This window comes from Phalacrocorax carbo, chromosome 20 (genome assembly GCF_963921805.1).
Source record: "Phalacrocorax carbo chromosome 20, bPhaCar2.1, whole genome shotgun sequence".
Classification (NCBI taxonomy): domain Eukaryota; kingdom Metazoa; phylum Chordata; class Aves; order Suliformes; family Phalacrocoracidae; genus Phalacrocorax; species Phalacrocorax carbo.
The window spans coordinates 4252934-4280881 of NC_087532.1; the positions used below are offsets into that span (position 1 = coordinate 4252934).

The 27948-nt window shown below is 54.2% G+C and overlaps 1 protein-coding gene across 1 annotated transcript; it reads left to right on the forward strand.

The window, feature by feature from the left end:
- The first annotated feature begins 19124 nt into the window (after window positions 1–19124).
- PERM1 (PPARGC1 and ESRR induced regulator, muscle 1) lies at window positions 19125–26782 on the forward strand. The gene is made up of 3 exons (XM_064470291.1): window positions 19125–21174; window positions 23112–23228; window positions 25010–26782. Exons 1-3 carry the CDS (start codon window positions 19125–19127, stop codon window positions 25087–25089), a joined length of 2247 nt encoding a protein of 748 aa, XP_064326361.1. The 3' UTR covers window positions 25090–26782.
- Window positions 26783–27948: the final 1166 nt, after the last annotated feature.

Sequence of the window (27948 nt, forward strand, 5' to 3'; positions counted from 1 at the left end):
TGCTGTTTGAAGTGTTTTGCACTCTCCTTGTTGGGTCCTGCGGCAGGAGGCGTACTGGCAACTCCAGGCTCTGGGCAGCAAAGAAAGGCTGAGACTCGATGGGGAGGCTCCGCACCACAGATGGGGGTAGCCGAAGGGGCGGCGGGGGAGCCCATCAGCCAGGGCCCCTCCACCTCCCACTCCTGCCTACGTCAGAAGGAATCGGCAAGAGGGTGTATTTCCGGAGAACCTGTTTTCCAGATCTCCTGGCATCCTTCCACCGCTCTCAGTGCATGCGTCATCATTTTATGAGGCTGCATCGTTCCCCGGGAGCCCCCTTCCTCTCCCCTTTCTCTCTCGCACACAGAGATTTTATTTATTTGTTTATAACACTTCGCCTATCCCCAGGATGCCTTTCATCTGCAAGCACTTAACCGTTTCGGTGACAGAAGGGAGGACAGCAGCTCAGGGAGGCAGGGCAGAGCCGTCACCCCTTTGTTTCAGGCAGGATGGACCTGGGCAGTGCTGCTGGTCCCAGAGGTCACCCCGCTTCCCCAGCCCTGCTGCCTTTCTCCTCTCCGCTGCAGAAGCAGGCTCCTTGCACTTGGCTGGCCCCCAGAGAGCTGGAGGGCAGTTGGCGTGACTTCAAGTGCATCTCCTGTGTCCAACAGGACTCAGTTGTGCAGACGCGTGGCTGAGAAACAGACCTTTCCCAGTGAAGCACATCCCTTGGGGCCTACCCTGGAGGCCTGATCTCCCCTCCTGGGACTGGCCTCGCCATCAGCGGGGGGACAATGTCTCTGAAGGAGACAATGAGTCCAACCCAAGCAGCAGCTTGGCCACCCTCATGCTGTGGGTGTTGCCTCCAGACACCAACTGCTACCCTTGGCTCCTCTTTAAAGGGCTCTGAAAGACTTTTTGTTCACAGATTGAGTGCAGGGCTGTGAACTGATGCGACTAGCTCCTTCCACACTTGATGCTTTGAAAGGTGACTTAACTCTTCTGCCCTTTTGCCTCAGCTGTGCCCGTTTCCTTCCCCTGGCATCAGCCCACTGCATCCCAGTCCTACCGCAGCGCTTTCCCATCCACTCTGTCACCACCATCCCTTCTGCCACGATGCCTCATCCCCAGATGACGTTTCTGACTGCAGGAGAGACACACAGTCCAAACCAGGGCTGAGCTGTGCATGCAGACCCCAAACACAGGGAGCTCTGTGGGAGCAGGCTGGATGGAGATGTTTGAAAACACTCTCATATCCAAAGCAGAACATCGTTCCTGGGCATACGCAGGACAGGGAAAAACCTGTGTCTCGCCGTGTGCAACCTGAGGTGCAGTCAGTCTCAGGGAAGCACGAGCAGAGGTTCTGTGTGTGCCAGGAAGTTGTGGTATACACTGAACAGGAGCCACGGGGAAGTGTGGGCACATCCACAGGCCAAACACCAGGCTGTGGAAGACCAAGGGAAGTACCAGCCTCTCCTCCAGATACATACCCACACACCTCCAGGTGCAGCGTCCAGCCCCTGGTGCAGCTGGGTGTCTCTGCCCACAGGACATGGCAGGGAGCACCGTGTTGCTGACCAGGGAAAGCTGAGCCTGGAAGATGCATAGATGGGGAAAAGCCCAGCTAAAACTGCCACGTGCTTTGGAGAGGGGCAGAGGAGACCAGGTCCAGCTCTTGTCCAAGAGATGTGAGTGGGTGAGGGCAGGGTCAGACTTTGCACTCAGTATTGCCACTTCCAGGGGAGTTTTCAGCACCCAACATGTGTGTGTTGGAGGGGGGGAGCTAAATATCCCAGCCTGGCAAGTGTCAACAGCAATTAGTGTTTCACACTCGGCCTGAGAGGGGGATAAACATTCACGAGTAACCAAGCAGTGCTGGGCTGCCTGGGAAAGAGTGCCAGACAGGGAGGAGGGGAGGAAGCAGAACAATGCCTTCTAATGCCATTGCTTTGTTGAGAGAAGTTTGCAGCTTGGTGGGAAAGATGCTCCATCCCACACATTTTCTTGTCTCCCCCTTGTTGCTTTGCAGTTATTGATTGGGGAGGCCCCAGGCATTAGTGCTTAGCTCCATGCAAAGCTGCATCACTTCAGAGGGAAGCCGATCTGCATCAGCTGAGCTTAGCTAAACCGGTGCAAAAGTCTGTGGGAGCACTCTTACAGACGCACGAACCCTGCTGCTGCTGAGCAGGAATCAGGTAAGGCAGAACTGAGATGAGGCTATCTTGAATGGCGCTTTGCATCAGGTGCAAAAAACAGCCTCCCTTTTCTGTCCTGGGAGTGTGGCGCAGGTACAATTCCACCAGCATGGGAGGAGGTATATATGCAAGGGCAAACGCACATTGTCAGTAAGCCAATTTGCTGTCCTCCTTCTGGGTGAACTGATGCAAATTTTGCTTTCAAAGCTCTCCTGTTGCTTCTGACAGTGTCCATGGACCGTGGCTGACTTGGTCCTGCTTTGCACTTGTGTGATGAAGAGAAGACTAGATGCTTAGCATTTAGAGAAGTGGGACGTCAGGGTTCCACAGAACTGGCATTTTGCTACTATATTGGCCAGCCTTTTTATCAGGAGCTGACAGGACTGAGGTCCAGTTCCCAATCACACCAGCTGGCAGGGTCTTTCACAGTCCTAACTGCAGTAGGGTGCGTGCAAGTGTGGGGTCTGCGAATGCTTTTGAAAGCATTTTGCAGGCCACGTGGTAAAGCCCTATGGACCAGGTGTGGAGCAACGCAGGCCTAGGTGGTGGGGTTAGAAGGCAGCTCCCCAGTACTAAGGAGCTGCCACCATTCCCGGTCTGGAAATAAATATCTCTTCCTTCCAGCCTCCCCACTGCCACTGTTGCTGAGGTATTGCTCGCATTTCCTCCTGGCACTGGTGGATAAAAGCCCTGCTGTGCCAGATGCTGTCCAAGCACTGCTACAGGGGCAAGCCCCTGCCATCCATTTGGACAAATTGGGCAACAAAATGAATATTTATCCTTGTTTTAGCAGTGAGGAGCAGAGGCCCAGAGAAACTGAAGCTGAAATATGAGTGTCAGTGGCTAAGTGGCCAGATCTTACAGGAGAAGAGGGTCTGACTGACTCCATCCCCTAGTCCTGCCTAGGGTAGCTCCCAAAATCCCTAGGGGAGACTGAACCAGCATGTCTTCCTTCTTGGTGAATGGCAGAGGCTGACTGGCTCCATCTGCAAGAGCAGCACATCTGCTCCTGGACCAGGCTGTCTCTCTCAGGAGAGCGAAGGATCTCAGCGCTGAGAGGAGAGAGGCTGTAGGTATTGTAGCTGCTGGGGTCGGGCTGTGCTGTGCCAACACCGGCTCAGGTAAATGTCTCTCCTGAAAATCATCCCTGCCAAAGCTCCTGAAGCCCGTGGAAGGACAGTCCCTCTTTTCCTCCAGCCTTGAGCTGCACGGGGCAGCACCTGGCTCCACGCAGCGTCGCACAAAGGCACTTTGTGAACACGATTAAAAGGCAGACGTTCTCTTTCTGGAGCCTGGCAGCAGCAAGTCCTGTCTGCCCTCCTCCGGGCACCCTCCTCCCCCGGCTCCCCACCCGCGTCGCCAGCCTCCGTGATTAGAAGAGCTGCAATGCGTGCTCTCTCCTCCTCACGTGTGCACACACGCGCACAGGCGCACTGCAAAAGGGAGCTTCAAAAGAAGGATGCGTTCCTGGCTCTGAACCACAGCAGCTCCTCAGGGAGCCGCTAATCCCACCCAGGGCAAGCAGAGAGCACGACAGCTCCCGGTGACGCACCTTCTCCAGGGGAGCCGCGCAGAGGGACGTTAATGAGCTGCCTGCCTCCGGAGGCATTACCGCTGGCTCTGCGTGTCTGGCACTTGCAGCTGCGGCCTCCCGGGAGTTACAAACTGCAGGCAGGCTCCCTGACAGTTGTGCTCCTATCGGCAAAGGAGCTCTTCCTCCAGAGAAATAGTGGAGTCACATGGATCCCATTAGCCCTTTGCTTAACATGAAGCAGAACCAGAAACAACCACCAGCGCCACCCCCGACCCTGGCTCTGCCAGAGACACTGCACAGCAAAAATCTCCTTATGAAATCAGGCCGAAGCACCGCCGTGCCTGTCTCCAGAGCCCTGTGATCAAGGAGGGAAGGCAGGGGCCAGGAGAAAAATGTTGCTTGGGAAGGGGGAATCCACCTGGGGCAACTTGCTGCCATCAAGTGCTTGCTTTTTACTTTATGGATGGGAACTACCTGTAGTCCATGTTTCACAACGGCCAGTGCTGGGCTAGCCCCCTGGGTCCCTGGCAGGCAGTGCTCTCTGATGGCTTTGCTAATATCTGAGGAAGCTGAAAGAAAGCCACCAAGTGTTTTTTCTCCCCACCACACCCCCATTTGTGCAAATTCGCATGAGCACAAAAGCCTCCCAGCTTCTGTGTCTGGGGCTGAGAGCTGCAATGGGTGAGATTGCAAAATCTGGATGGTTGCACAGCCTGGCTAGCACGTGCCACGGTGAGCAGAGGCAGGCACAGGTTAGCATCCTTCAGTGGCGCCTCTTGACAGCCACGCTGCAGCCAGCACTGAGCCTTTGATACAGTGACCATGCAGGGTCTAACCAGGCCACCCCTTGGGAGGTGGCCCTGGCACAGCTCACGGTGCTCTGTGGCACGCTGAGCCCTGCGCGTGAACCAAAGCAGTTTGCCACTGTGGGCTCAGGGTGATTAACTGGAGTGTTAGGCAATTAACTTTTTCACACTTGCAGCCTCTAAACTCCCCCATAACTCAGAGGCGACAGACTCAGTGTTTATTTTCTGCTTAAAGAGAAGTCAGTTGAAGGTTCCAAAGGAAAACAACCATTCCCCAGATTTATAGGCAGACTTTAAGGCAGATAGTAGGACAAAGGAGCCAGTCAGCTTTAAAAGCTGAAGGCCAGGTCCTTGTCTGCAGAAGCTGGCATCAAGGAAGCAATTCTATCAGCACAGATCTGGTCCAGGCCTTGTATGAGTCATTTGCTTTCTTGAGTCACCATCTTTGTCCCTGCCTGGATGAAGCAGGAACTGCATGTAAAGGGCAGCGGTGCCAATTATAATGTGGCAGTCTCAGGGCATGGTTAAAACCAGGTTAGGTCTTGCTGTGTCCTGGAGCCCCATGAGCAAGGCACATCTGTCACAGATTGTCTTCTTACCTTTTTAAGTATTTGGGGGGCAGGGACCATAACTTGCAACGCGTCCAGTGGGAATCCTGCATCCATGCCCCCAGCTGGGAGAGGGCCTTTGATTTTGTCATTAGGCAGCACAGAGCCGGGAACTGCATGCGTCCTGCTGGAACGAGCCCTAGGACACCATCAGATCGCTCCATCTGCCTCTTGTTTGTAATGTAAACTCCTCTGCACCCCTTCCCTGCCGCAAGAGAATGCGCCAAAGCAGACGGATCAACATGGATCTGGACAGCAATGTTCCCAACGGGAAGAGAAAGCTCTGCTTCTGCTTCTGCCATGGGCCAGTGGCTACCCGGTGATGGGGACTGGGCAAGAAGGGAGGAGGGCTGAGGATGAATTTGCGTGCAGGTGTTACTCATCTTTGCAGCTATTTAATTTTTTTAGCAAGGAGATACTTTGTATGCTGCAACAGGCAGGTTTTTGCATAAAACTGGTGCTTGGTGACAGCCTGTATTTGCATTATGAGTGATGAGGGACACTGGGGACCAGCAAACTTGAACCAAAACCAGGGCTCTGGCTCACTACTAAGGGTCCTGATGCTAACAGATGATGAAAGGAATTTGCTCGGAACATTCATATTTTGGTTGGAACCAAGAGCATCTTCTCAATGTGCTGTAACAACCTCAGTTGCTACACAGTGGTTGTTTTTTATAGTAACATCTCCAAGGTCTCAGCCTCATTATCCCCATTTTAGAAATGAAGAAGTAAGCAAAGGGAGGTGCTGTTTTGAATAAGGTCTCCTGGGAGGCCAGCAGCACATCACAGCTTTCCTGAAGGTCCCAGCCCTGTGGCCTTCCCACCAGACACTGCTGGAATTGTCCTGTGAGCAACCCATCGCTCACAGGGCAGCTGACAGCTTCACAGCTCCACAGTAACTCCCTGACCCACAGCTGCTGCCTACAAGTTGACAGGAAAGCCCGTCTGCTATTAAGGTTAAAAATGTTGCCCACAGGGAGAGCAAAGTCTGACATTGCCTGCAGCATACTTCTCGCCTGGAGTTATTGCCTGTGGATTAGCAAAGGTCAGGGTTTAGTGCTCCAGCCCTTCCCAGTCTCTTCCTTTACTGCAGGTTAGGGCTACACTTGAAATTTTTGTTGATTTAGCCTGATTTGTAAGTGCATGGAAAAATCCCACCCAGTCTGGGGGAGCCATGGGAGCAGGATTCCTAGAGCAGATGTAATCATACTGGCAAATGGAAAATACCCCACCCCTTGGCCGCTCCAGCGTGTTAGGGAAATTCATAGGATCCCTATAGGCAAGAAAGCTCCTTATCAGCAAACACTGTGTTCTCCTGGTCCTGGCACCCTCTCTCTAGCAAAGCCTGATCCCAGCATACCCTCTACTCTTCCTCTTGCTTCCTTTAGTCTTTTCATCTCTTTTCTCACTCCCGCCCATTTTCATTTTGCCCTGACAACTTTTCTTTTTCCTTGCAGAATGTGGGAGGGATGAAAGCTGCAGATAATTAATAACCCCAGCACTTCTCAGCTCTGTCTTCCTGGGAGAACTCAGAGATTCCTACTCCCTCCACCTCTGCCTCCCACTGCAAATGCTCTCTCACTTCCAGTCATGTGCTGTCTGTTCCCATTGCCTGATAAATTGCAGCTGGCAGCTCTTGCTCCAAAAGACTTCACTTATTTTATGTGTGTCCTCGTGGGTAAGGATTCAGTTTAAACTAGGGATGGGGGATGGCGTAGCAGCTCTTCTGGAGATGGGCGTCCTTACAGTTTATCTGTAGGCAACCCCATTTGCAGAAGCAGGTTCTTGATGTGGGCCTCTGAGGGCTTTGCCGAGATCTTGGGTAAAGCCACGGTGAGGTAGTAGAGACTTGCCATCTCCCTAGTCCCGAGCCTGGCAGGAATTGCTTCTCCTTCTCCTGCCTCTTTCTCTCCCGTTCTGGTTTCCAGCAGCTCTGCGGGTCATTCAGGCTTAGGGCAAGGGCAACGGCTCTGCTTATTTGCTAGCTCCTGTTCTCTTTCTTGATTCCTCCTGTGCTCCCCTACTGTTGAGCTGGTTAGAAATAAGTACTTTGCCTTGAAAGAGAGATTACCTGGAAAGGCAAAAGGCAGGACCTAAAGAAAGAGGATGCTTAGGACAATGCCTCATAGGGGGAACAAATCATTGCTGCTGCAGAAACTACCTGAGCATACAGCAGGAAACACAAAAGAGAGAGCCCAAGGAGAAGCTGCTAACCTCTAATCACCTCCCAAGAGCTGCATGGTAACTTCAGTGCTGGATCCGTTTGTGTTCAAGAGGGAGCAGCCAGACTGGTGCCGAACTGCGCTTGCTCTGTCTCTGAAGCATGATTTCTCCTAACCATCAATTTTGCAGAAGCCTGGTGACCAGAAACCTTGCCTGTTTTGCAGAACCCTGGAGAATGCACTCAGGGACTGGGTCACTGCTCCTCCATGGTGTGGATGCCACTGCCTTCTGCAGCTGAGGCTGAGGCCATGGCTTTCATGCAACCATGCAGCTTCTCCTCCATGATTCCCTCCTGTGTAGCCAGATCAATTCGGCCATAGTGCAGAGTTTTGATGTTTTTAAGGTGAATGTTGCAGGGACGGAAAATGAGCCTCTGGCATTCCTGCGGGGTGGGGGATGCTGGGGAAGGTCCCTCCTTTGGTTCGGAAACATCCTGGGCCCACAAGGCTTGATCCACACAGCTGCAAGGCAAGCACCCTTTGCTCAGGGCCTGGGGGGAAGCTGTGTGTTCCCTGGGGCTGCGCTGGAGAGCAGGACTGCGAAGTTTCTGAGGGTGATGGTGTGAGCCTTTCAGGCTGCTGGACTGCTTGCTTTGCTACGTCCCCCCTCGCTAGGAGAGAGGCTGAGACCGGCTGGTTGCTCCCAGGAGGGGCACAGAGCTTGTGTGGTGCTGCCCGCCACTGCCCTCACTGGCCACAGCAGAATTAGGGCAGAAAGAGATGATCTGTCCCCCTTCCCATTGGTTCTGAAGCTCGGGATGGACATATCTCTACTCCAGATGTACGCGCTGTTTGTTTTATTTTGGGCGCTTCTCTCGCTCTCTGTCCCCTTTCCTCTTCCCATTCAAAGAACTCGGGGCCCTGTGGCTTTTTCCCATTTGTGGGCTTACTTTAATCTCTGTTACAGCGTTTTGTCTCCTTACCTCCTGCCTGGTGCCTGAGCCGTAAGACAAAGAGGTGTTTACACTCCTAGACTGCCCAGGCATTGAGGCCGGAGACAAGCAGCACAGCGGAGGGTGGATAGAATTGAACATTTCAACATTTTTTCCATCTGTCCCCAAAACCAATATTGACCCAAGACCCCTGTGTGGCTGCTTTAGTCAAAGTTTTACCAGACAAAGCAGCTCTTGGGAGCGCAGCCCCCGGAGCTCAGGTCTGAGGGGAGGTGAGGGCATGGCTGCTCCCCAGAGGGGACTGTCCCTTCAGACGGCGTGTCCCCTGCCCGGGCAGAGCCCATGGGGCACTTTGCCTCCCGGCATGAAGGAGCCGGTGCCACCAGGCCAGTGCTGAGCAGGGCCTCACGGGACGAGGGCTGGTGGCTTTTCTCCCCAGCCAGGGCCGATACGCCCTGCTTGCTGGAGATCCCCCTGCTCAGGGGCGCAAGGAGTTGAGGGGCTGGAGCCCTCCATACCGGGAGGCAGATTTTCAGCTCCAAATTACGTTCAGTTAAGGAGCGCTAATGGGGCTGGATTTGGCCTGAGCAATAAGGGAGCGGGGTCAGTACCGAACAATATCCTGTTGACATTGCTTCTGAGGAGCAATTCACTGTGCAAGAGGAGAAGGGGCCTTGCTGAGACGCTCCTCAGCACAAAAACCTCAAAGAAGGCTTTGGCCTCTCCTCCTGCCTCCCTGGGCTCCATTATCTGGCAGGGCAGCCATGAGGCGCGTCGGTAAGGAAGAGGTGGAGGGGAGCGAGAGGGGGAAGAGTGGCCATTTTCCCTCTGGCTTGTCTGCTGGTGATAGCACATCCTCTTGGGGAGGGGGGCTGGGGGGGCCTGGGGTTTGGATAACCTGCCTCATTAGTGGCTGTATGACATCATTATCTCACATTAGCGACACTCTTCCAGAGGTAATTGGGAAGCCTCTGGAATGGCCCCGTGACCTTTAATTAATGCAATGGGGCCTTTTCCTTGTGTGATTCCTCACTCTGCCTCAAGCAGCTGCTTCTTGTTAAGATGCCAGAACAGGGGAGCCCTGGTCCCATGCCGGGATTTTCTAAGCCTCTATCCCCCAGGGGAGAAATAAAAAGGTGTATGAACAGTCAGCTGCTGCCTGACTTGTTTCAGCCTCTGTTTTCACCAGCCCCTTGCCCGCCCTGGACTCTGGGCTGCTGCCTGGGCAATTACCTCCGGCTGCCCCACGCAGGGCCGATTAGCTCGGCCGAGGCTCCCTGTGGAGCAGGGCCCAAGGGGGCTCTTGCCCCACTAAAGGGTGGGGATGGGGGAGATGAGAGGCTGCGTGGCGCCGGCAGCGAGGCCCGATCCTTTTGCTTGCAAAGGGAAGAGGAAGAGCAGCTCTTTGCCTATCTCTGGGGAAAGGGCTTGGAGGAGGCTCGAGGCCTCCAGAGGCCCAAGAGCTGCGTGCAGTGGAGGGGGGGGCTGCTTTCAGGTCAGGTAATGGTCACAGCTGCGGACAGGACTAGCTTCAGATCGGGTGGATACAAGGTAGAAATGCCATATTTCTACAATCGTCCTGGCTATCAAAGCAAAAAGGAGTCCTACGCACTGCTGCAAGAGCGAAGGGGTAGACCCATGCTCCTCCCAAGCCTTTCATCTCACTCCAGCTGTAATTCTGGTGCCTGCTCCTGCCTTTGCAGTTGTTATTGTCTCTTCAGCTTGGTCTCAGCTGCTAAATCAATGGCCAGAGATTAGTCATTGGCAGCCCCAGGTAGCACAGAGATTTCCATTAGTGCTGTGCATCTGGGCTGTTATTATTATTAGCACTGTTATTACAACAGCGTCTGGAGGCTCTGGTCCAGAGAGGCACTTTGTTGTGCTTGGCACAGTGCAGAAAGGGAAAGGGTGCTGAACAGGCAAAGGAGCTATTGCATCCCTGTTTTACAGCCAGGGCACTGAAACACAAGTAGAGAGAGTGAGTCCCAAGCAAGGTCACGCAAAAAAAGCTGGGGTGACCTAAAATACACCCCAGACCTCATCTACTTTCTAGTGCATGGGTCCTGGAACTGTCTTCTCTGCCCTTGCCAGTAAAAAGCCTGACTGGAGCTGAAAAACATGGTCTTCCTTGTCACCCCAGGCAGGATTTGCTACCTTAAGTTCTTTTCAAAGAAGCACAAGAATTTTTGCAGCATGCAAAGGATCTCAATAGCTCAGAAACACCCAGTCCCCAGTCAGAACCCAAATAACTGGTATGCAAATACAAATGCAAGCTACACATCCACCCCACTCAGAAGGAATAGGGGGAAGAAATAGCTTGCCTTCAGTAAGAAGGGGAGGAAAAAATGTGCACTTCAAACAGGATTCCCAGATGTGGCATGGGGAGACAGGAAGATGAGAAGAAATCACTGCTGTGGAGGGGTTTTGCTGAAGCATTATTTCAAAGACTGGAACAATAACATTTCCTCAAAAGACAATAGCCTGATAGAGGGAGGTGGGTTTGTTTGGTTCTGCTCGGAGGCAGATTGATCCATGGCCAGCAAACTGTGTACAGTATGGGCGTACTTAGGGGCGGTAGTGGTCTTTGTGCTGGAAAACACGGAGCCCTGAACATGGGGGGGTGCAACCGGAGGTGAGTGCAGGAGTACATGCAGAGAAGCTCGTCCTAAGGAAGCTGCTCAGCGTTCATGAAGGCAGCACACTCATCCAGCAAAAGCTGCATGTGTGTGTAGGAGCTCCTAGACCTGGTTAAGGGGAGTAAGAGCATGTTAGGGTGGCCAGCACTGACCTGACTTGTGTTTGAACAGTCATAAGCAGGGAGCAAGTGAAGGTGAGAGCTGTGGGAAGACCTGTCCTCTCCGTAAGATGGTGCTGTGTTTGGATACGCTCGCTTGCATGTGCACAGCACAGTTAAATGGTCCCAAATAACTCCCTAATCACTGTTTATGCTTTGCAGCTAGGGCAGAGGAATCATGCCCAGATGTTTCTGTTCCCTGACTGCAGAACTACAATGGCATCCTACAGCTAAGATCAGAACTTGTGAAGGCCGGTTGAGCCGTCCCAGTCTAGTGGACAAGAGCAGCGTATTGGCCCCTGGAGCCAGCCAGGCTCTGATTTCTGATTTTGCCAGCAAAACTGGGACACCACTAATCGCTGGAACATCATGTCCCAGCCCTGTGCTTCTGCGTCTCGTGTCACCTCGTGCTTGGCTGTTCTCTCCATGTCCCGCACAACTTTTCTCCCTTGCACTGGGCTCCCCCGGCAGAATCAGCCCCCTTGCAGGCAGGCAGGAGCTCTAGGTGTTACCGGGATGTAAATAAAGCTCCTTCCTTTGTCCTGACTCAGGCTTTGCACTTGCTGCTCTGCCCTGGCTGCTGGGAGGCCTCCAAGCACACACACTGCCTTAGGCACTCAGATGGATAATCAAGAACTGTTGTGGTACTGGCCCAGCTCTAATCCTAATTTTGCTGCTGAAACCTCTTTAATAATCTTCAACCTGAGGAGATAAGGACCACTGGTTGTTATTCTCCTGGCTGTGATTCTCTGTGGGGCTTTTATATTCAAAATGTGGAAACAAATTAACTCCCTGGAAAGAGCTAATCAGAGGATTGGGGCTTTTAATTCACAAGCGACCGAAGGCAGCGTATTTCAAAAGCAGGTGAATGATGTAGTCGGGTCCTTGGGAGCCTTCAACTTGCAGAGAGCTTTAGCTTTTTTGACAGTGGCATTTGGACTCCTCAGGCTTTGGGGATCAGTCTGCACAGTGCAATGCTCTGCAGTGCTGCTTGTTGGCACAGCTCACTCCTCAACAGCTGGCACAAGTTCCACTGTCCCTTGCTGCAGTAAACAGTGCCGGCATGTCTGTGAGTGATTTGGAAGCTCTTGCCCGCGGACGGAGGGGAGTGCAGCTGTCCATAACAAACAAGTATTTTGGGATTCCCATTTTACAGCCCCAGCCTTCAGAGGGTTAATGTCATCAGTTCTCAAGGCTGATTTAATTCAAGCCAGACCGGAGTGCTGCACAAGGCAGCCTCCCCTGGAGCTGGAGCCTTTGCGCCAGGACTCTCCCGCCCGCCCTCGGGAGAGCGGGTGAGCAGAGCAGCCGTGTGCAAGGAGCTACCGGTGTCTGTTGTGCTTGCAACCTGACCTCTCCTTTGCTCTTTGAAGCTGCTGGCAGTGGGTGGGCTGAGATCAGTGGACTGGCCGATCTGCTGCGAGTTAGAATAACACAACCGCGATGCCCCGTTCAGCTGGGAATAGGATCTGTTTGGAAGGGGGTGGGCAGCGCAGGGGCGAAGAAACCGGGACCTTGAGGACTGACAGAGTCCTGCAGATGTGGAACAGCTTGCATTTGGGGCTGGGGTGGGAGGGGAGGCCCTTTCAACCCAAAACATAATTAATCAGCGACTTGGACAGAAAATGGAGCTGTGGCTGCAGGTCCAGCTACCGTTGCCCTTTCCAGGCCCACAGCCAGAATGGGGAGGCGAAAGCTTCGCCAAGTTGACACTTGATGAAAGTCTCAGGTCCTTCTCTCTTTCTGCCTCTCACTCAGGAGCTTGCTCCAGCGCCCAAGGGCCAGGGACAGCGTGCTGGCCAGCAGTGCCTTCCCCCCACTGTTCCAGCCCCAAGCAGCCTCTCCCCCTCATGTCATGATGTTGGGTGCAGGAGAAAAGAACACCAAAGAGGTGGCCCAAGACACCAGCTCATGCTGCTGTGAGTTTTGCTTCATGCCTTTACCACACGGGTCTGAGGACCGCCTCATCCTCAGCTGGGATTGCCCAAAATACCATTTTTTCACTAAGCACAGATACAATAGCTGGTTAAACCTTTAGCAGCAAGCTGAAAGTACCTGATACAATGGCATCTGTCTGGCAGAGAACCTGATCCCAGAAGTGAGAGGTGCAATCTCACCTTCTCCCATGCTGAGCTCGGGCAGCCCTCACTACTTTCAGTGCTACCTCCCCAGCAGGGGAGGGAGCTGAGGTGGAGCGTGCTGGGACAGGGGCAGCAGGAGCAGCAGGGTGGGGAAGGCACACAGAGGGGCCTTTGGTCCTTCCCTTGAGCCCCCGCAGCCTCCCAGAAGGCCAGGAGAGGAGCTGCCCCCCAGCTCAGCCTGCTGGTGGGACTGTGAAGGAGACGGGGCTGTGGGGAGGGGAGGCAGGTCCTGCTGTGGGTGGGGTAGGTGTAAGGGGTGGCTCAGCAATGCCCTGGGGTGCCTGCACCCCTCTCTTTTGCATATGAAGAAGAGCCCTGAAGGAAAGGTCTGAGCCAGCACTTGGGTGTGGTGCCAGCCTTGTGGGGTGAGGGAGGGCAGCCACTTCGGCGCTAGGATGGAGACGCAAATGGGTGTTTTTGCTGTCCAGAGGGCTCGGAGTGGCCCTGGCCCTGGGCCATGTTGTGACCCCAGGGTCAGGACACTACTGGTCTTACCCCAAAGCGCTTAGGACAGGTTGCTGACTGCAGAGATAGAGCTGCCTGCTGGCTTGGAGATTTGGACACCCACACGTGACAGCTGGTGACCTACCTGCGTGGATCACTGAACATCTAACCTTGCAGCACAAAGCAGGACAGGTTTGCTTTAAAGACTCCCAACATACACAAGTCAGCGTTAGCAAAGACTCTGCTCTTCCAAGCCTTACAGAATGCAGCTTTTTCCTTTCCCCTAGAGGCACCACACCAGCTGGATGGGATGCTCAGGACATCACCCCCCCTTTACAGCCTTCTATCCTGACTGCTCTAATACCATTACAGTCCTAATGTCCTGGACATCTAAACCCCCTTTTTAGGATTAGCATAGACCTGTGCGCATTGGGAGGAGGTTAAAAATCTAGGGAAAGTGCTAACTTTCTGGCTGTAAGTGACATCTAGTGGAAATGGCAGGAAAAATTAGTTCCACAGGTACAATCTTGATCTGTTGGATTCAGTGGTGAAACTGATTCCCGTGAGCTGGAACTTCAGCCCAGCAGCCTCTTTTCAGGACTTGTAAAAATATAGAATAGCTCTATCTGCCTGGGTATGACTTGCAGAGAGCTTGGCGTGCTTGATTTGTCTCACATCAGCGAGCAAGGTGAAAAGCGAGATGGCCGTGACATGCCAGTGGTCACCTGGCCTTACAGCTGCTGGTCCGGAGCCAGAAACACTACAGCCACAACAGACCGTGCCCTGGGCTGGTATTACTGTGCCGTACTTCACATTAAAGCAATGCAGTGGGTTAACTTTGGACTGCTAAGCTTCAGGGCGGTTCAGGTCTTTCCTTGCCCTCCAGCTGCCAGAAGCTGCTCCTGTGGCTCGCACGGCTCGTCCCGCCCGGCGCTCTGGCCACGCACCGCACTGGGGCAGGGCACGGTGGCCTCACAGCCCCTTGGCTATCCTGGCTGGCAGCACCCGGAGAGAGGCAAGGCTGGGGAGTTGCAGAACCTGCCCCTCAGGGACAGTGAGTCCAGGGTCATGGGTATTGCGCCCGTTTGTATCCTGTGGCTCTGAGGCAGCTGTGTGCCCTGTTTGCCCTGCCTCTTTCTTGGCATTGGAGGTGGCTGCCTGCTGCCACCCCTGTCCCGGCAGGCAGGGTCCAGCCAGCAGAATAGATGTGGCCTGAGGCTATTCTTGTGTAGAGCAAAGCCAAAGCTTGCAGGGAAACCTGAAACCCAGTGAGACTTGGATTAGCAACCCGAAACTCAGGCCAGGATACAAGCCTTTTGGAAGAGCTTGGCAGAGTTTCAAGCAAGTGTGGGCTTAGTTTCAAGTCAGCTAAGGCTGACCTTTGAGTGAGCCCGCTGCTGGCTGCTCGGGAAGCATGGGCCTGAATTTTAAGAGAGGCCGGGGAGTGAGTTTCAGGGGAAAAAAAAAAAACCAAAACCAAAACAGTTAAAGGGTTTAGGCAAAAACAATGCAGATCTTTTATGGTTTGGGGGTGATAATTCCTAGCCACTCACCTGCCCCCAAACCAGCAAAACCAGACTCGTGCAGCTCCACTGCATTCTGAGTTTCAATGCAGACTTAACCCCTTCCTCAGCACGGAGTAACCGTTACTTCCAGGCTTTCTCTGGGGTAGATCTAAGCTCCCTGATTGCTCTTTCCCTGTCACAAAGGAGGTCTCATGGCTGTTAATGGTGCAAGGTAGAAGCTGTACCTGAGCAGCTCAGCATTCCCTACTCCTGGACATGAAGGGCTGAGCTATCGATATGGCAGTTTGTACCTCCCAGGAATTTATGGAAGGGGAGAAAAGAATTAGACTTGGGAGAGATCACAATATGGAAAGGCTGGTGCTGTGAGAGAAGAAGACCAGAGTCCAGGGATCAGCCAGAGATGGGCAGACAAGGACATGCTATATCACTGACCGAGGCTGAAGGATGATGATCAAGCCAAAGTGGAAGAAGGCATGAGAAAATGGCCACAAATAGAGCTGTCTGTCCCAGGCAGTGGGAAGCAGCGAGGGCCAATGTAGTCTTGCTCCTGAAGCTGTGGACATATTTCCCTTCCCGTTACGTTCAGGTTTTTTCCCCATTGCTTTCCCTGCAAACTCATCACTCTCTTCGACCCCTAACACACAGCATGAGATGGGCCTAGATCAGGACAGGGAGGGCATGTTTGCAGTCAGACCCACATTTCTCTGCATTGTCTGTGTTGTCTCGGCAGTGAATTCAGCCAAACACACACCCCCCACCATGCTTGTGACGTTTTAGCGCAGATTGTAAAAGCTCTGTGAAGGTAGACTTTTCCCAGATGGATTTTCCTAATGGGAAACTGCTTATCTTAGAGTATTATTCTATACAGCTCTGATAGCTCCTTCCCCCCCGTCAGTCTGTTGAAGTCCTGTTAGACTGGGAATAATGAACACGGAGCCTGAAGCCACAGAAGGGGTCCGGTCTTTATGCCAAAGGAAGGGCCCTTCCATGGCACTCCCGGTTTTCTTGCCTAGCTCCCTTTTCCATGCCCTTGATTCTGGCTCTTTCTCCCACGCTGTGTCCTATGTCATCAGGCAGAGAGGGGCCTCATCCACTGCTTTATTTCAGGCCCTTCTCTAATTACACATTGACATTAGTTATTTATATAATGTCCTTAATACCAAAGCGTCAATACTGGAGGTGCTGGGAGGTGGTGGGGAGGCGTGTGCCTGCCTGCCCGCAGCTCGGCAGGTGGCGTCTGCCGGTCACGTTGGCCTGGAGGTGCTGGAGCAGCCCTTCAGCATCCCAGCATCTGCCATCAGCTCCTCTGAAGACGGATCCAGAGGGCCAGGTATCCCAGAGAGGCATAGGGTCACGCACCACACGCCAGAAGGAAATTGGAGACGATCTGTCCGCACTCCAACTGCTGGATGTCCTTCGCAGACGGCATAATGCCCCTTCTGCAGCCTGCGTGGCTCGGGGAAGCATGCCTTGCCCTTGAAGTCCATGCTGCACTTTTATGGGCCCCCCAGAGGAAGGCAGGGAAGCGCTAGCAGATGCGTAATTTCCCCAAGGACAGTGTGTGGGCTTTACCCTGGACAGCTAAATAAATACTTGGAGGTCTCCTGCTCCGAGACTTGTTTGTGTCTCTGAGGCCAGGGTGGAACATGTGGTGGGGTGTGTGCAGTTCCTGTTGGGTTTGGTGTGTGGCTGCTCCAGCATTGGTTTTAAATGTGACACTGATAACGCGGGCCGCCAGCCCGCTGCTGGCTTCCAGTTCCGTCTCGCTGCCTCTGTCTCTTTTATGTTCTCTGGTGCGGTTTGCAAGGCAGAGTTTAAAGGTTTCTCTGACTAACCCTGGCTGCTGGACTCAAAGGGAAGGAAGTCGACTGCAGCCAAGAAAAGGAAGCCTGTTGGTTTCCCTTCTGTGTCTGCGAGCGCGTGTGAGGGGGAGCGGGAGAAGGGTGTAGTCAGATCAGAAACGAGATAGGATGGAAAGATAGCAGACCTCTTTCCTTCCATATTTTCTCGGCTCGACAATCCCCTGTGTGCGTCAGCCCGGAGCATGAAGAAAGGAAGCATGTCCTGGTCAATATTTACCTGGAAGCGTGGGGCAATGTGCTTCAGCTCCAGCTGCTGGTGGGCTGCGTGCTTCTGGCTCGCTCCCTGGCAGTGCAGTGCGTGAAGGCAGCCACGACGGGGAGCTTCCTTCCCGCAGGATGGCCGGTGCTGGCAGGGCAGAGCAGGGCAGGGCAGGAGGCCCAGCTGCCCTCTCCCCTGTGGGGCAGGAGCTGGGTGCTAGCCCCAGCTCTCAGGAGCGTGCAGGGTGGCATGGCCATCACCCTGGCCCCACTGAGGACCCCCGAGGTGGATGCGGCACATGTGGGCCCCTCTTGGCTCCCACAGCATCTACATGGCTGGCCATCTCCAGTAGTTTGGGGTCTACAGCAGCCTGGAGACCAAAGGGGTGGCTGGAGCCTCAGGGCAGTGCTCGCCCCCCTCGGGGCAGCAGGGCCTGGAGCTGGGCTTGGGCTCACACTCGCAGGCTCCATGTTGCAGGCAGCTACTTCAGGGCATCTATTTCTGGCCCCTGGGACAGGGGAGGGCATGCAGTGGGAGGCAGGCTCCAGGACTCGCAGGAGCTGAGGGCTATTTCTAGCTCTGGTTGCTGACCCGCCAGGCCACCCTTGGCCAGCTGCTTCCCCTGTAACTCCCTCGTCCCAGGCTCCCTCTTCCACCCACACCAGACGCTCCTGGGCTGTGTGGGACAGCTGTTACGCACCATGCAAGGTTTATCACAAGACCATGACAGCAGCTGTGATCTTTTGATGTAAATCTGCAGTAGGCTGGCAATAAGTGCCCAGGGAGTGCTATCGATAGGCAAACGATGCCCCCGAGGCATGTTTTTGTCACCCTAGAAATGGCTAACCTACAGACTGAGCCGCAGAGGTAGGTATGTTGAAAAACCCGTCATTGCCATCCAGATGTCACGCTCCGCCTTGTGCTAAAGGCTGTGAGCCCTGTGGTATGGGCCTGGGCCCCTCCTCTGCTGGCCATCCCACGGAGCAATCCCAGGCAGAGGGAAGAAGTAAGCAGTGGCATCAGGAGTGGTCCCAGAGACCCCAGAGGCTGTGGGACTGAAACATTGGCTGGCACCCTCACATCTTCCCCACCAGCTTCTATATATGGACCTGCCCTCTCTGAACCCATCACACTCGGATCTCAAGTGACACACTGGGGCGGGAGGGGGGGTGTCTATTTTTAGCCCCTCAATGGATCAGTGCTGGAGCTGAGCTCTCTGCCCCCGTCAAGGGTACAGCATCATGTTGTGCTGGGAGGATTTTCCTGCGTGGCTCTTTGAATGGCTCCATCACCGGCTTAGGTTGTGGTACAGGTAGGATGCAGCTTTGTGATCTCTCTGCTTCTTCTCCTGCCGCTGGATCACCCCTGCTGGTTTTGGGCTCTGTTGCATCTCCCTCCCCAGAGCCACGGGTATGGAAGGGGCTGCTGTGGCTTGCTGAAGTGTCCTTGTTTGGACTGTGCTTCATGCTACCTTCATGCATGATGCCTTGGCAGCAGGAATGCTCGAGAGCGTACATGCTCCACTTTTTTGAATGGGTTATAGGCAAAAGGAGTAGGAAAGGGGGATGTGAGATGCGATGCTGCTGTGGAGAGACTCCCAAACCCTCTGTGCTGCTGTGCTCGGGGAGCAGAGGCAGAAGGGACCTGAGGGGGGTAGTAGCGGTCTCTCTCACTGCTGGCTGGGTTATGCTCTAGCACAGCGATACCTGTCCTGCTGAATCTGCCAGGGGCTGCTCTTGCCTCCCACCGATTTCAGCTGGAAACAAGTGAGGATGAGTGAATGCGGATGGCAGGGAAGCAGGGCAGGAACCCGGGGTGAAAGGGCTAGGGGCACACACCTCGGCTATGTCTGCTGATGCTGGTGCCCCCTCCTCATGCCCTGCTCTCTCCGGTCCCCTCCCCTTGCTTTGCTGCTGCAGACATGGATAACTTCGAGTACAGCATCCAGCTGAACGACAGGGACTGGGCTGAGTTCTTCTTGGCGTCGGAGGAATGCAACCTAGCGCCTGTCGCCCTGGCCACGGCCGAGGAGCAGTGCCTCAGTGACATTGAACAAGGGGACGGCGTGCCGGGGAGGGACTGCCGCGCCAGCACAAACGGGCAGATCGCAGCGAGGGTGGGCAGCAGGCCAGGGCCTGGCACTGGAAGCTCTGCCCCACGTGGGGTGCCTGGAGACGCCTCCCTGCGCTGGCCCGCCGGTGGGTACCTCGCCCTGCCGGAGCTTCTCTCGGGCAGCGAGGACGAAGCGGACCTGGGCTCGGTCGGCAGGTTTCTGTGCGAGAGCGACAAGCCCGGCTGCCCTTCCTACGCTCCAATGCCCAGCACGCAGGGGAGGCAGCCCCCCTGTCCCCCTGCAGCCCCCCTTGCCGGCCCGGCTGGTGGCACAGCCGAAAGCAGCCCAGCGCAGGACACAGCATGTGAAGCAGCACCACCGCAGCCAGCGTTGGCATCAGCATCGGAGAAAGGAGCGGCCAGCAGCAGTCAGGCCATGGAGCCTCCCAGGCACCCAGCTGGAACAAGCACCCCTGAAAAGGGAGGGGATGCAGGAGGGGAACAGCCCCGTGGCAGCCTGGTGGCGGCACAGCCGGGGGCTCCGGTGCAGGGCAGCTTGCCGGTACTGGCTACCTCCCCAGAGGGTTTGCCGAGGAAAAGTCCTAGCAGCGCTTCCCGCTTAGAGCCTGGGCTACGGGGACCCCTGCGCGACCACCCCCCGAGCCCAGCCCTGGAGTCTGCACCCAAAGCACCCGTCTGCCCGGCGCGAGAGGAGATGAGCGGGGAGAGAGCGGGTGCCGAGCCGAGCTCCCCAGCTGGATCCCCAGACGTCGTGAGGCCCAAGGTGCCAGGACAGATGAGAAAGAGCCGCAAGCAACGTGGAGCCAGTGCCACTGAGGGGGTCCAGGGGGACAGGGAGCCTGCGGGGGCTGTGGCACAGGGGACTGGCATACCCGCAAAGGCACCTTTAAGCTCGCCACTGTCCTCACGAAAGAGCAAAGTGAAGGAGAAGGCAGCCAAGCCAGCTCCTGGGAGGCTGGGGAGTGAGGAAGCAGGGGACGGCAAACGGCCGGTGCCTGGCCCTGGCGCAGACGAGGGTGACCCAGCCGTGAGCGCTCCCCTGAAGCAGAAGGTGAAGGAGCCGGGGGCACAGCCTCTGGGGAAGGTGAAGGCCATCAAGCATTCAAAGCCAGGGCAGGCTGGTGGCTTGGGCATATGTGACAATGTGCCGGCAATCTCTGCCATGGCTCCTTCGGGGGAGGCATGCCAGGAGACGCCGGGGAAGCCTCTCCATCCCAAGAGCATGGCAGCTTTTGGAGGGGATGATGCTGGGGGAGCTTGTGGGGAGCCTGTAGTTGAGACCCCCGTGGAGCTGAGTCCCCCTTGCTTCACAGCCGGGGCCTCTGCAAGGGCAGACACCCTGGATGTGACCTGGCCTGAGATGTACGACTATTTTTTCTGTGATTCCCAAGGGGAAGAAGAAGGAACGGGGAACTTGGTAGAAGGGGAGAGAACACCCTTAGAAAGGGAAATATCCTTGCCTGAACTGTATGAATATTTTTTTGATGAACCAGAAGAAAACAGGAAAAAAGTCAAGGGTAAAGACAGGAAGCGAAAGAAGTTCAGCAGCTTGGACCATGCTCAGCTGCAAAATGAGGATTCCAACCTGGTCCCAGTCAGAGACTCCCTGGTTATCTCGGGCCCTGAGGCATATGAATACTTCTTTCCAGATGGGCCTGGGGACAGGGTGGGCTGGAGAGGGATTTTCTCACTCACCCCAGCCTCCGAGGTGAAGAAAGCTGTGGGGACCTTGAAGTCCCTCCTGCAAAGGCCAATGCATCTCATCAGAGGCCAAGCCCCAGCCCCCCAGGCTCTTGTGCGGAGGCAATCTGGAGAGAAGCTCCCCGTTGTCCCACTGGCTCCGCTGGGAAGAGGCCAGGCGCGGCCGGAAGGTTTGGACATGGCCCTTGCGCTGACAGGTAAAGCACTGTTACCCCCTGCCCAACAGCCCTGGCTCGCTGCTGCACATAGAGATACGCCTCTGCCTTGGGTGGTCTCCCCTGCTCCCACTGCCCCTTGGGAAGCCTGGCAGCCAGCTCTGGCCCTGCTGCAGCCATCTCCCCTCCAGCTGCAGCAGCATTAAAGCCACTGTACAGGTGGGACCATTCTGGTGGGCTCTGCCAGGTGTAGCTGATCTGAAATCACAGCCTTCGCATGTTGCCTTGTCACACAGCAGCCCTGGGCTTTAGCAGGGATCTTTAGAAGTGTGGCTAAAGCCACCACCGTGACATGCTGTGTCGCATTGGCTCTCTCTCGTGATGCTCAGGCTGTCCCTAAACCAAGTGAGTGCTGCTGGCCAGGCGCTGCAGGGTAGCTCCCAGTGCTGCAGGAGGCATGGACAGGGAATCTGGGTATATTCTGCGCATAACTTGCTTTGCTCCCCGCAAACTCCAGTCCTGGGGCAGAGGTGGTCATGACAGCATGCATGCAACAGGCTGAAACTCGGTCTGGCCCAAGGTCCCTGTCCAAGCTGGTTCAGTTGTCCCCCTGAATGGATATAACTTACTGTGGATCTAATCTATTCTTTTGCATTCCGGCCAAGAAAAACTTACTGAAGTGGATAGCTGCATTAAACATGGCTGGTGTTATTGCAAGGTCTGGTAGAGATAGAAATCCCCCATCCCAGTGCCATCCAACTGCCTGCAGAACCAGTTACCTGTATTTCTGATGAGGGAATGGGAGGCAAAGCAGCAAAATCCTTCTGCACCAAAGAACTAATGCCCCTGAGATAAAGCGTTGGCTGCTGTCTTGTTATGGCTGGGCTGCTAAACGATCTAATATTGGTGGGGGAAAAGGTGTGCACGGAGTGGAACTTGTCGAAGGCTTCCAGCTGAAAGAAGGGAGGGGGGCTTTAAAACACACACTGATTTGATAAACACCCTCCAGAGACCTCAGAGGTTACCTGAACTTTGTTACTGGAGACAGGTAAGAGAAACCGGAATAAAGAGAGAGCAAGTCTGACCTACTAGGACAGCCCATGTATTAATCTTAAAGCTTGTATGATGCTTACAGCCACAGTTAATATTAAAACCAAACAATGAATGAGTCATCCCAAAGGGTGCCTCAAAATAGAGCTTCCAGTCTGTTTGCACAGAGGAAAAAACCCTTTGCCATGGTCATAATTAATCAATAAGCCCGCTTTAATTAAAATCCTGAGCAAATAAACATAGGAGCAAAAATAGCCTGCTCTTGCAACATGCCTTCAAGTTGTGCTAGACTGGAACTCCGGCAGAGAAAGAAATGCAGAGCACGCAGGGCTGTCCCCCGCCTTGGTCCTAGCAGGCAGCAGGAGTGAGTCGGGATCCACGGAGAGATGCTGAGCCCTTGTGCTTCTCGGGGCACTTTGTGTTGGACCAGAGCTGCATGCATCCTGGGGCACCGTCTTGCAGGAAGGGGACCCTGCCCAGAGGGGCCTGCCTGCAGCCCCAGCGCGTCGGCAGCCAGCCCGGGAGTTGCTCTCCCCTAAACCTACTCCCCGCTTCCAGCCACCCCATAGGAGTGCGCTGGGAAGAAATGCAGGGAGGTGGTGAGGCAGAGGCCCTGGAGGCTGCATGTCCGCTGGCTGTACCTCCCAGGCCCATGGGTAGCATTAACATATATTTGCCTCAGGCTCTTAACAAAGTGTAAAGCTGTGAGGGGTGAAAACTGTGCCCCTCTCCTTAGGAAATGTACCTGAGTCCTAAATAGACATGTTTGACTTGACTAATGGTGAAAAAAGGTCTTCTGGGAGGGAAAATGGGTGACAAAGATGTATTTCTCTGGGAGCGCAAGGGACTCACTGTGCCAGAGGGGCTGGAGCCTGCTGTGACAGAGGAGGCGTCGCAAAACCCCAAGCCTCGTGCTCTTCTTCTCGCAGGGAGGCCCGAGGCTCCGCTAGCACTGACCCACAAAGACATGTGTCTCGTCTTCTGTGCCTTTGCGTCCTGGGCAGTGAAGACCTCCGACCTGCAGGCTCCGGATGCCTGGAAGACCAGTACGTACGGTGCCCAGCCTGGCGGGAAAGGGGTGGGAAGGAGCTCATGGAAGACAGCAGGGAGAAAGGCAGGGATGCTAACATACCTAACACTGTGGGACAATGCAGTCATCTTCCTGCTTTTCCAAAGTGTCCTGTTACTTTCTTATACCTTCTCTCTCCTGTAGAAATGACAGTCCTGACAACTCACTCAGGTTGTCCTTCCCCCATACAAAGTCCCTGCTGACTTGAGCTGAGCCAGAGGACAAGTCTGTATTCCTAGCTTTGGCCTGGCTCCATCCAGCCTCTGACAGGGACCAGTACCAGGGTGTCAGGGGAAGAGAGGCTTCTTTAGGCTCTGTGCTGGCTAGAAGCTGAATCAGGACCTCGAGCATGCAGGTGTATACTCCTTCATGTCAGCTGGAACAAATGCACGTATTTTTCTAACGTGCTGTAAACGTATAATAATTTTTCTAAATACAGCTTAACTGAAGTATTATCCTGGTGCACTGAGTCGTGCGAATAAACGGAGCTCTGTCAGTTCCTCTCCTCTCCAACCACAGCATTTGAATAGCGGGTGGGGAGAGAGGAAGCTCGGGCAGCATGAATTAGCTGAGCTGTGGTCCGAGGGGTGCAGGTCGCTGGATGAGCAGGGCATGAGACGGCAAGCGCAGCAGCCCTGCCCTGGCTGCAGCAGCTGCACATGGGGTCTGGCCCGTGGGCACAGGAGAGCCCCCGCCGCGGGGTGAGACACCGGGGCCAGGGCTTCCTGCTGCTCGTCCGGGGGAGGAATGTTCCCCGCTAAGGTCACACAGGAAGCTGACACCTCAGGCTGAGAATAGCTCATTAGCTAAAGTTGCTCAGTGCAATCATCACAAGGAGCTTTTGGCCTGCTTCTCCTTGCCTTCTTAGTATTAGATGGTAGCTGTGGCCTCAGAGAGGGTGCAAAAAGCGGGATGTGGGCCTCGTGCCCTCAGGATTGCATAACCCAGTGTGCAATAAGCACCCCGCAAGGAGGAGACGCAATAGATAGTTTGACATCCTGGGCTAGTGACTCTCTTTTGGCATTTTAGGGTCTAACAAGTTGAATTTCACTGTCTAAGTCCCAGGCTCTAACACATAAATCAAAATCAAGTCTGAATTTAAACTAGGAAGTTCAAAGGCATGGCTTGAGTTCCCAGCTCCCTTACAAGCCAAGATAAAACCATGTATAATCTCCATTAGTTATTTTTTGTATCTCTACATTTTCTGATTCTGGGTTTTGGGTTTTTTCTGCTTTTGGCTGGCATCAAAGTATCCACCGATAACCCACAAAATTATATTTTTCTTGGTATCTTCCTGATCCAAACAGAAGTAGAAAATGAAGGGACTGTCCTGAAGTCCTGGTGAGATTTCCTGCTGTGGCATTCTCATCCGAGATTAGACCCATTAGATCTCTACATAAACCTGTATATCTAACCACCATCCGTCTCTACCACAGGCATGAAATCTATGTTGTGTTTCCCTTAAAATAGACATTTCTTGTGAAATGGTGGTGTGATCTGTGTGCCCAAAATACAGGACTAGATGTGGTCGGCCAGGCTGTGGGCAGCTCGGGACTGAACACACTGGGAACAAGCACAGTGTGGTGGGGACGAAGACCAAAGGCAGGAGGGGTCTGAGAAAGGGAGGGGAGCGACCCCCCTAGGTCCCATGGACCAGAGTGAGCCAAGTAGCTTGTGATCTTCAAGTCTGAAAGAAGATCTTCAGGTTTGGAAGAAGCACCCAGACTCACTCTGGAAATGTGTTGGGCTCTTTTCCAGTGTTCCTGGCAAGTTTTGGCACGCTTTCTGCCATCCGCTACTTCCGAAGGCAGGTCAGAGAAGGACACCACCGGACCTAGGCTCAGCACACACCAGAGGTGCTTCCCGAGGACAGGCAAGGGCGGCGGAGGCAGAGGCCGGGGACTTTGTTCTTGGGCAGTGTGAGAAGCCTGGATTCCAGCACCGAGACTTCCCTGGACCCATCCCTAAACAGGACAGGATGTCGCAGGAAGCAGGATCCTTCCGGTGACAGTCATTTACAATACGGTAGGCAGTTTGTACCTGTACTGGACAGAAGAGGAGCCCGGCGTGGGCTGGCTCTGTTCTTTCTTTGCACACTTCTTGCATACTTGTGCTATCTCCTAGGAGTAGTCACAGTGTCTGTTCCAGGGCGCTGCTTGTCTGTCCTCCCTGGTGAAGTCAGCTGGTGACAAAGGAAGGCACTGAGGTAGTAGAGGGAGGAGAGAGCAAAAGAAACCAGGAAAGTGCTTCGTTCCTATGAAAGGGTTGAGGTATCTGTGAAGGAAGAGAGGAGAGAGCTTTAGGGAAGAGCTGTCTCTGTCCAAACATGGTGCTTTGCTAAGCGTGTACTGGCTGCGTGCAGCCAGCTGGGCAGCAGCTAAAGCGGGATGGAGGGGCCGCTCACTTGGCACGGCCCTGGTCTCCCATGACCGGTTTGGCTCACCGCAGGAAGACTCATCCTCTTGGATTTCACTCCAAGAAGTCACGGCTCAGTCTAACAGTCCAGGAGGCTGAGGTAGGGTTTCTGTTGCACGTGGCTGCCTCAGCCCTGCTGAGCCAGAGCCGCCGATGTGGTGTCTGTCCCTGCAGGCGAGGAGCACCCGCTGCAAGGACACACCTCACTCCCGTCGGCAGAGGATGGGCAGGTGTCACGCAGCCAGAGCCAGGGGAAGGGGCAGCCGTGAAGGGCCCGGCAGGAGGCTGCGCAGGACAGAGAGGGGCTGCAGGGGCAGCAGGGAAAGGGGCTGAGCTGAGGGAAGCCTCAGGAAAGAGCCCTGACAAAGACAGGAGCATGTTGGAGAGGAGGAAAAGGCACATGTACATGTTTGGCTCTGACAATCACCAGATGAAGGGTCTAGGCGTATCACTTGGGCCCTCCGCTGCCTCCCATCCTAGAGACAGAGTTGCCTGGGAGGAGATGGCGAGCGAGGAGGTGCCGTGGCTGAGTGTGTAACCTTGTGGGGCTGGAGAGGGCTGGAGGGGACCCAGAATGGAAGATGGGGTAAAAAATGAAAAGGAAGTGGTTCAGGTTCTTCCCTGTCTCTAGTGCCTTCCTGATCACTCAAGGGCATTATTTATGAGGGTTTTTCTTCACTCCCAACTCTGATAACAGCATGAATGTGAGATTTGTTAAGCACTTAGGGACCGATCCACAAAGGTACCGGGGGAAATCTGCCCAGAATACCTGTGTGGATCTGCCTATGAGCTTTATAGGAACAGTCTGTGGCAATGTTTGTCTTACGAAATGAGAGAGAAGAGGATTAGCTCTTTCCTTGTAATGCAGAGTGCCATGTAATTTTAATGTGTGTGCGGGGTTGTACTTAAGACCATGTATTATTGCTGATAAGAGAGCACACTGTACAATTGTACAGTGAGATATGTAGCAGTAAATAGCAAGAGAGAGAGATGTACAGGCTCTATATGGACTATAGTAGCTGTATATCCAGTAAGAGGAGTTTTGTGGAGGAGAACAGATAAAATATGCTGGAAGCTTCTAATAAAGATCTATCTCATTTAATACTTTTGTGTACATTCCTGTGTCTGCATTGTTTGTGTGTGGAACTGTTGAATCAGCACTGAGCTTTAAAGAATGAGAAATCAAACCATTATGTGTCTGTTGATACAAAAATGTAGGAGTTGATGTGCTGGATGAGAAGCCCTGGAGGACAGAATGTGCAGGGAGATGGGCTGCTGCTTCTCTTCTTTGGCTCAGTCCCCATGCCTACCCCTCTGAGACACATCTTGGCTGTCACATGTCGCTAACAGCCTGATCCAGAGAGCCCTGCCTTCTCTCCTGACTCAAAAGCACTCAGGACTCGAGCAGAGTCCCACTCGTGCCAGCCCTCCAGGCAGCTCCTCCCGGGGTGCCGCCGAACAGATATCAGTGAGCACAAGTCAATACACAGCGGCAGCTCCTGGGTTCGGTCCATCGATCCTCATCACCTCTGCCCTCCCCAGCCCCTCTCCACGCAGCCAGGCTCCCCAGTCTGAGCTGCATCCAGGAATGCCTAGCACTGCAGCCTCAGACCCTGAAAGATTCGCCCAACAGACCTCCCTCCCCGCAGTGAGCAGGAGCACGGCAGGCACAGGGGAGGCTGAAGTGTTCACATATGCTCAGTTTTACTGTTTATCCAGCCATAATCCATTAAGCACTCTCGGCGTTCTCGGTGGCAGGTGGAAATACAGCAGCCTTGGCATGGCGGGTGGGAAATGGGGGAACAGCTGGAGGAATCAGGCAATTTCGTTATGCGGGGTTTTCCTGGGAGACTGTCACACGGAGCTCAGCAAAGCAGAAGGTCAGAGGAGGGCAGCAGACAGGTTTGCTGAGAAGAAGGAGTCTCTGGGCCTGCCAGCTCGTGTCTCAGGGGGCTCTGGCTCTTCCTGTCTAGTTCTTCACGCAGAGTGAAGTCCCCAGGGTAAGGGACGTGGCTAAATCCTGAACGGTCACTGCTGACTTCTTGCTTGGTTTAAATTTTTCAGATTTTGTCTTTTCTAGCCTTGTCACACAAATCTGGAGGAAATAATGTTTTCCCTTCACTTTTCAGGTGCAGGAACAGTTAATTTCCCTCCCGGCCATGCACAGTGCTCCCAGGTGCAATGCTGGCAGTTAGTAAATAATTGTGCTAAAAGTCACTGAATTTAATTCTGGGCAAAATGCTTGGGAAAGCTGTTCTGGTTTGTCTCAATATCCCAGGAAT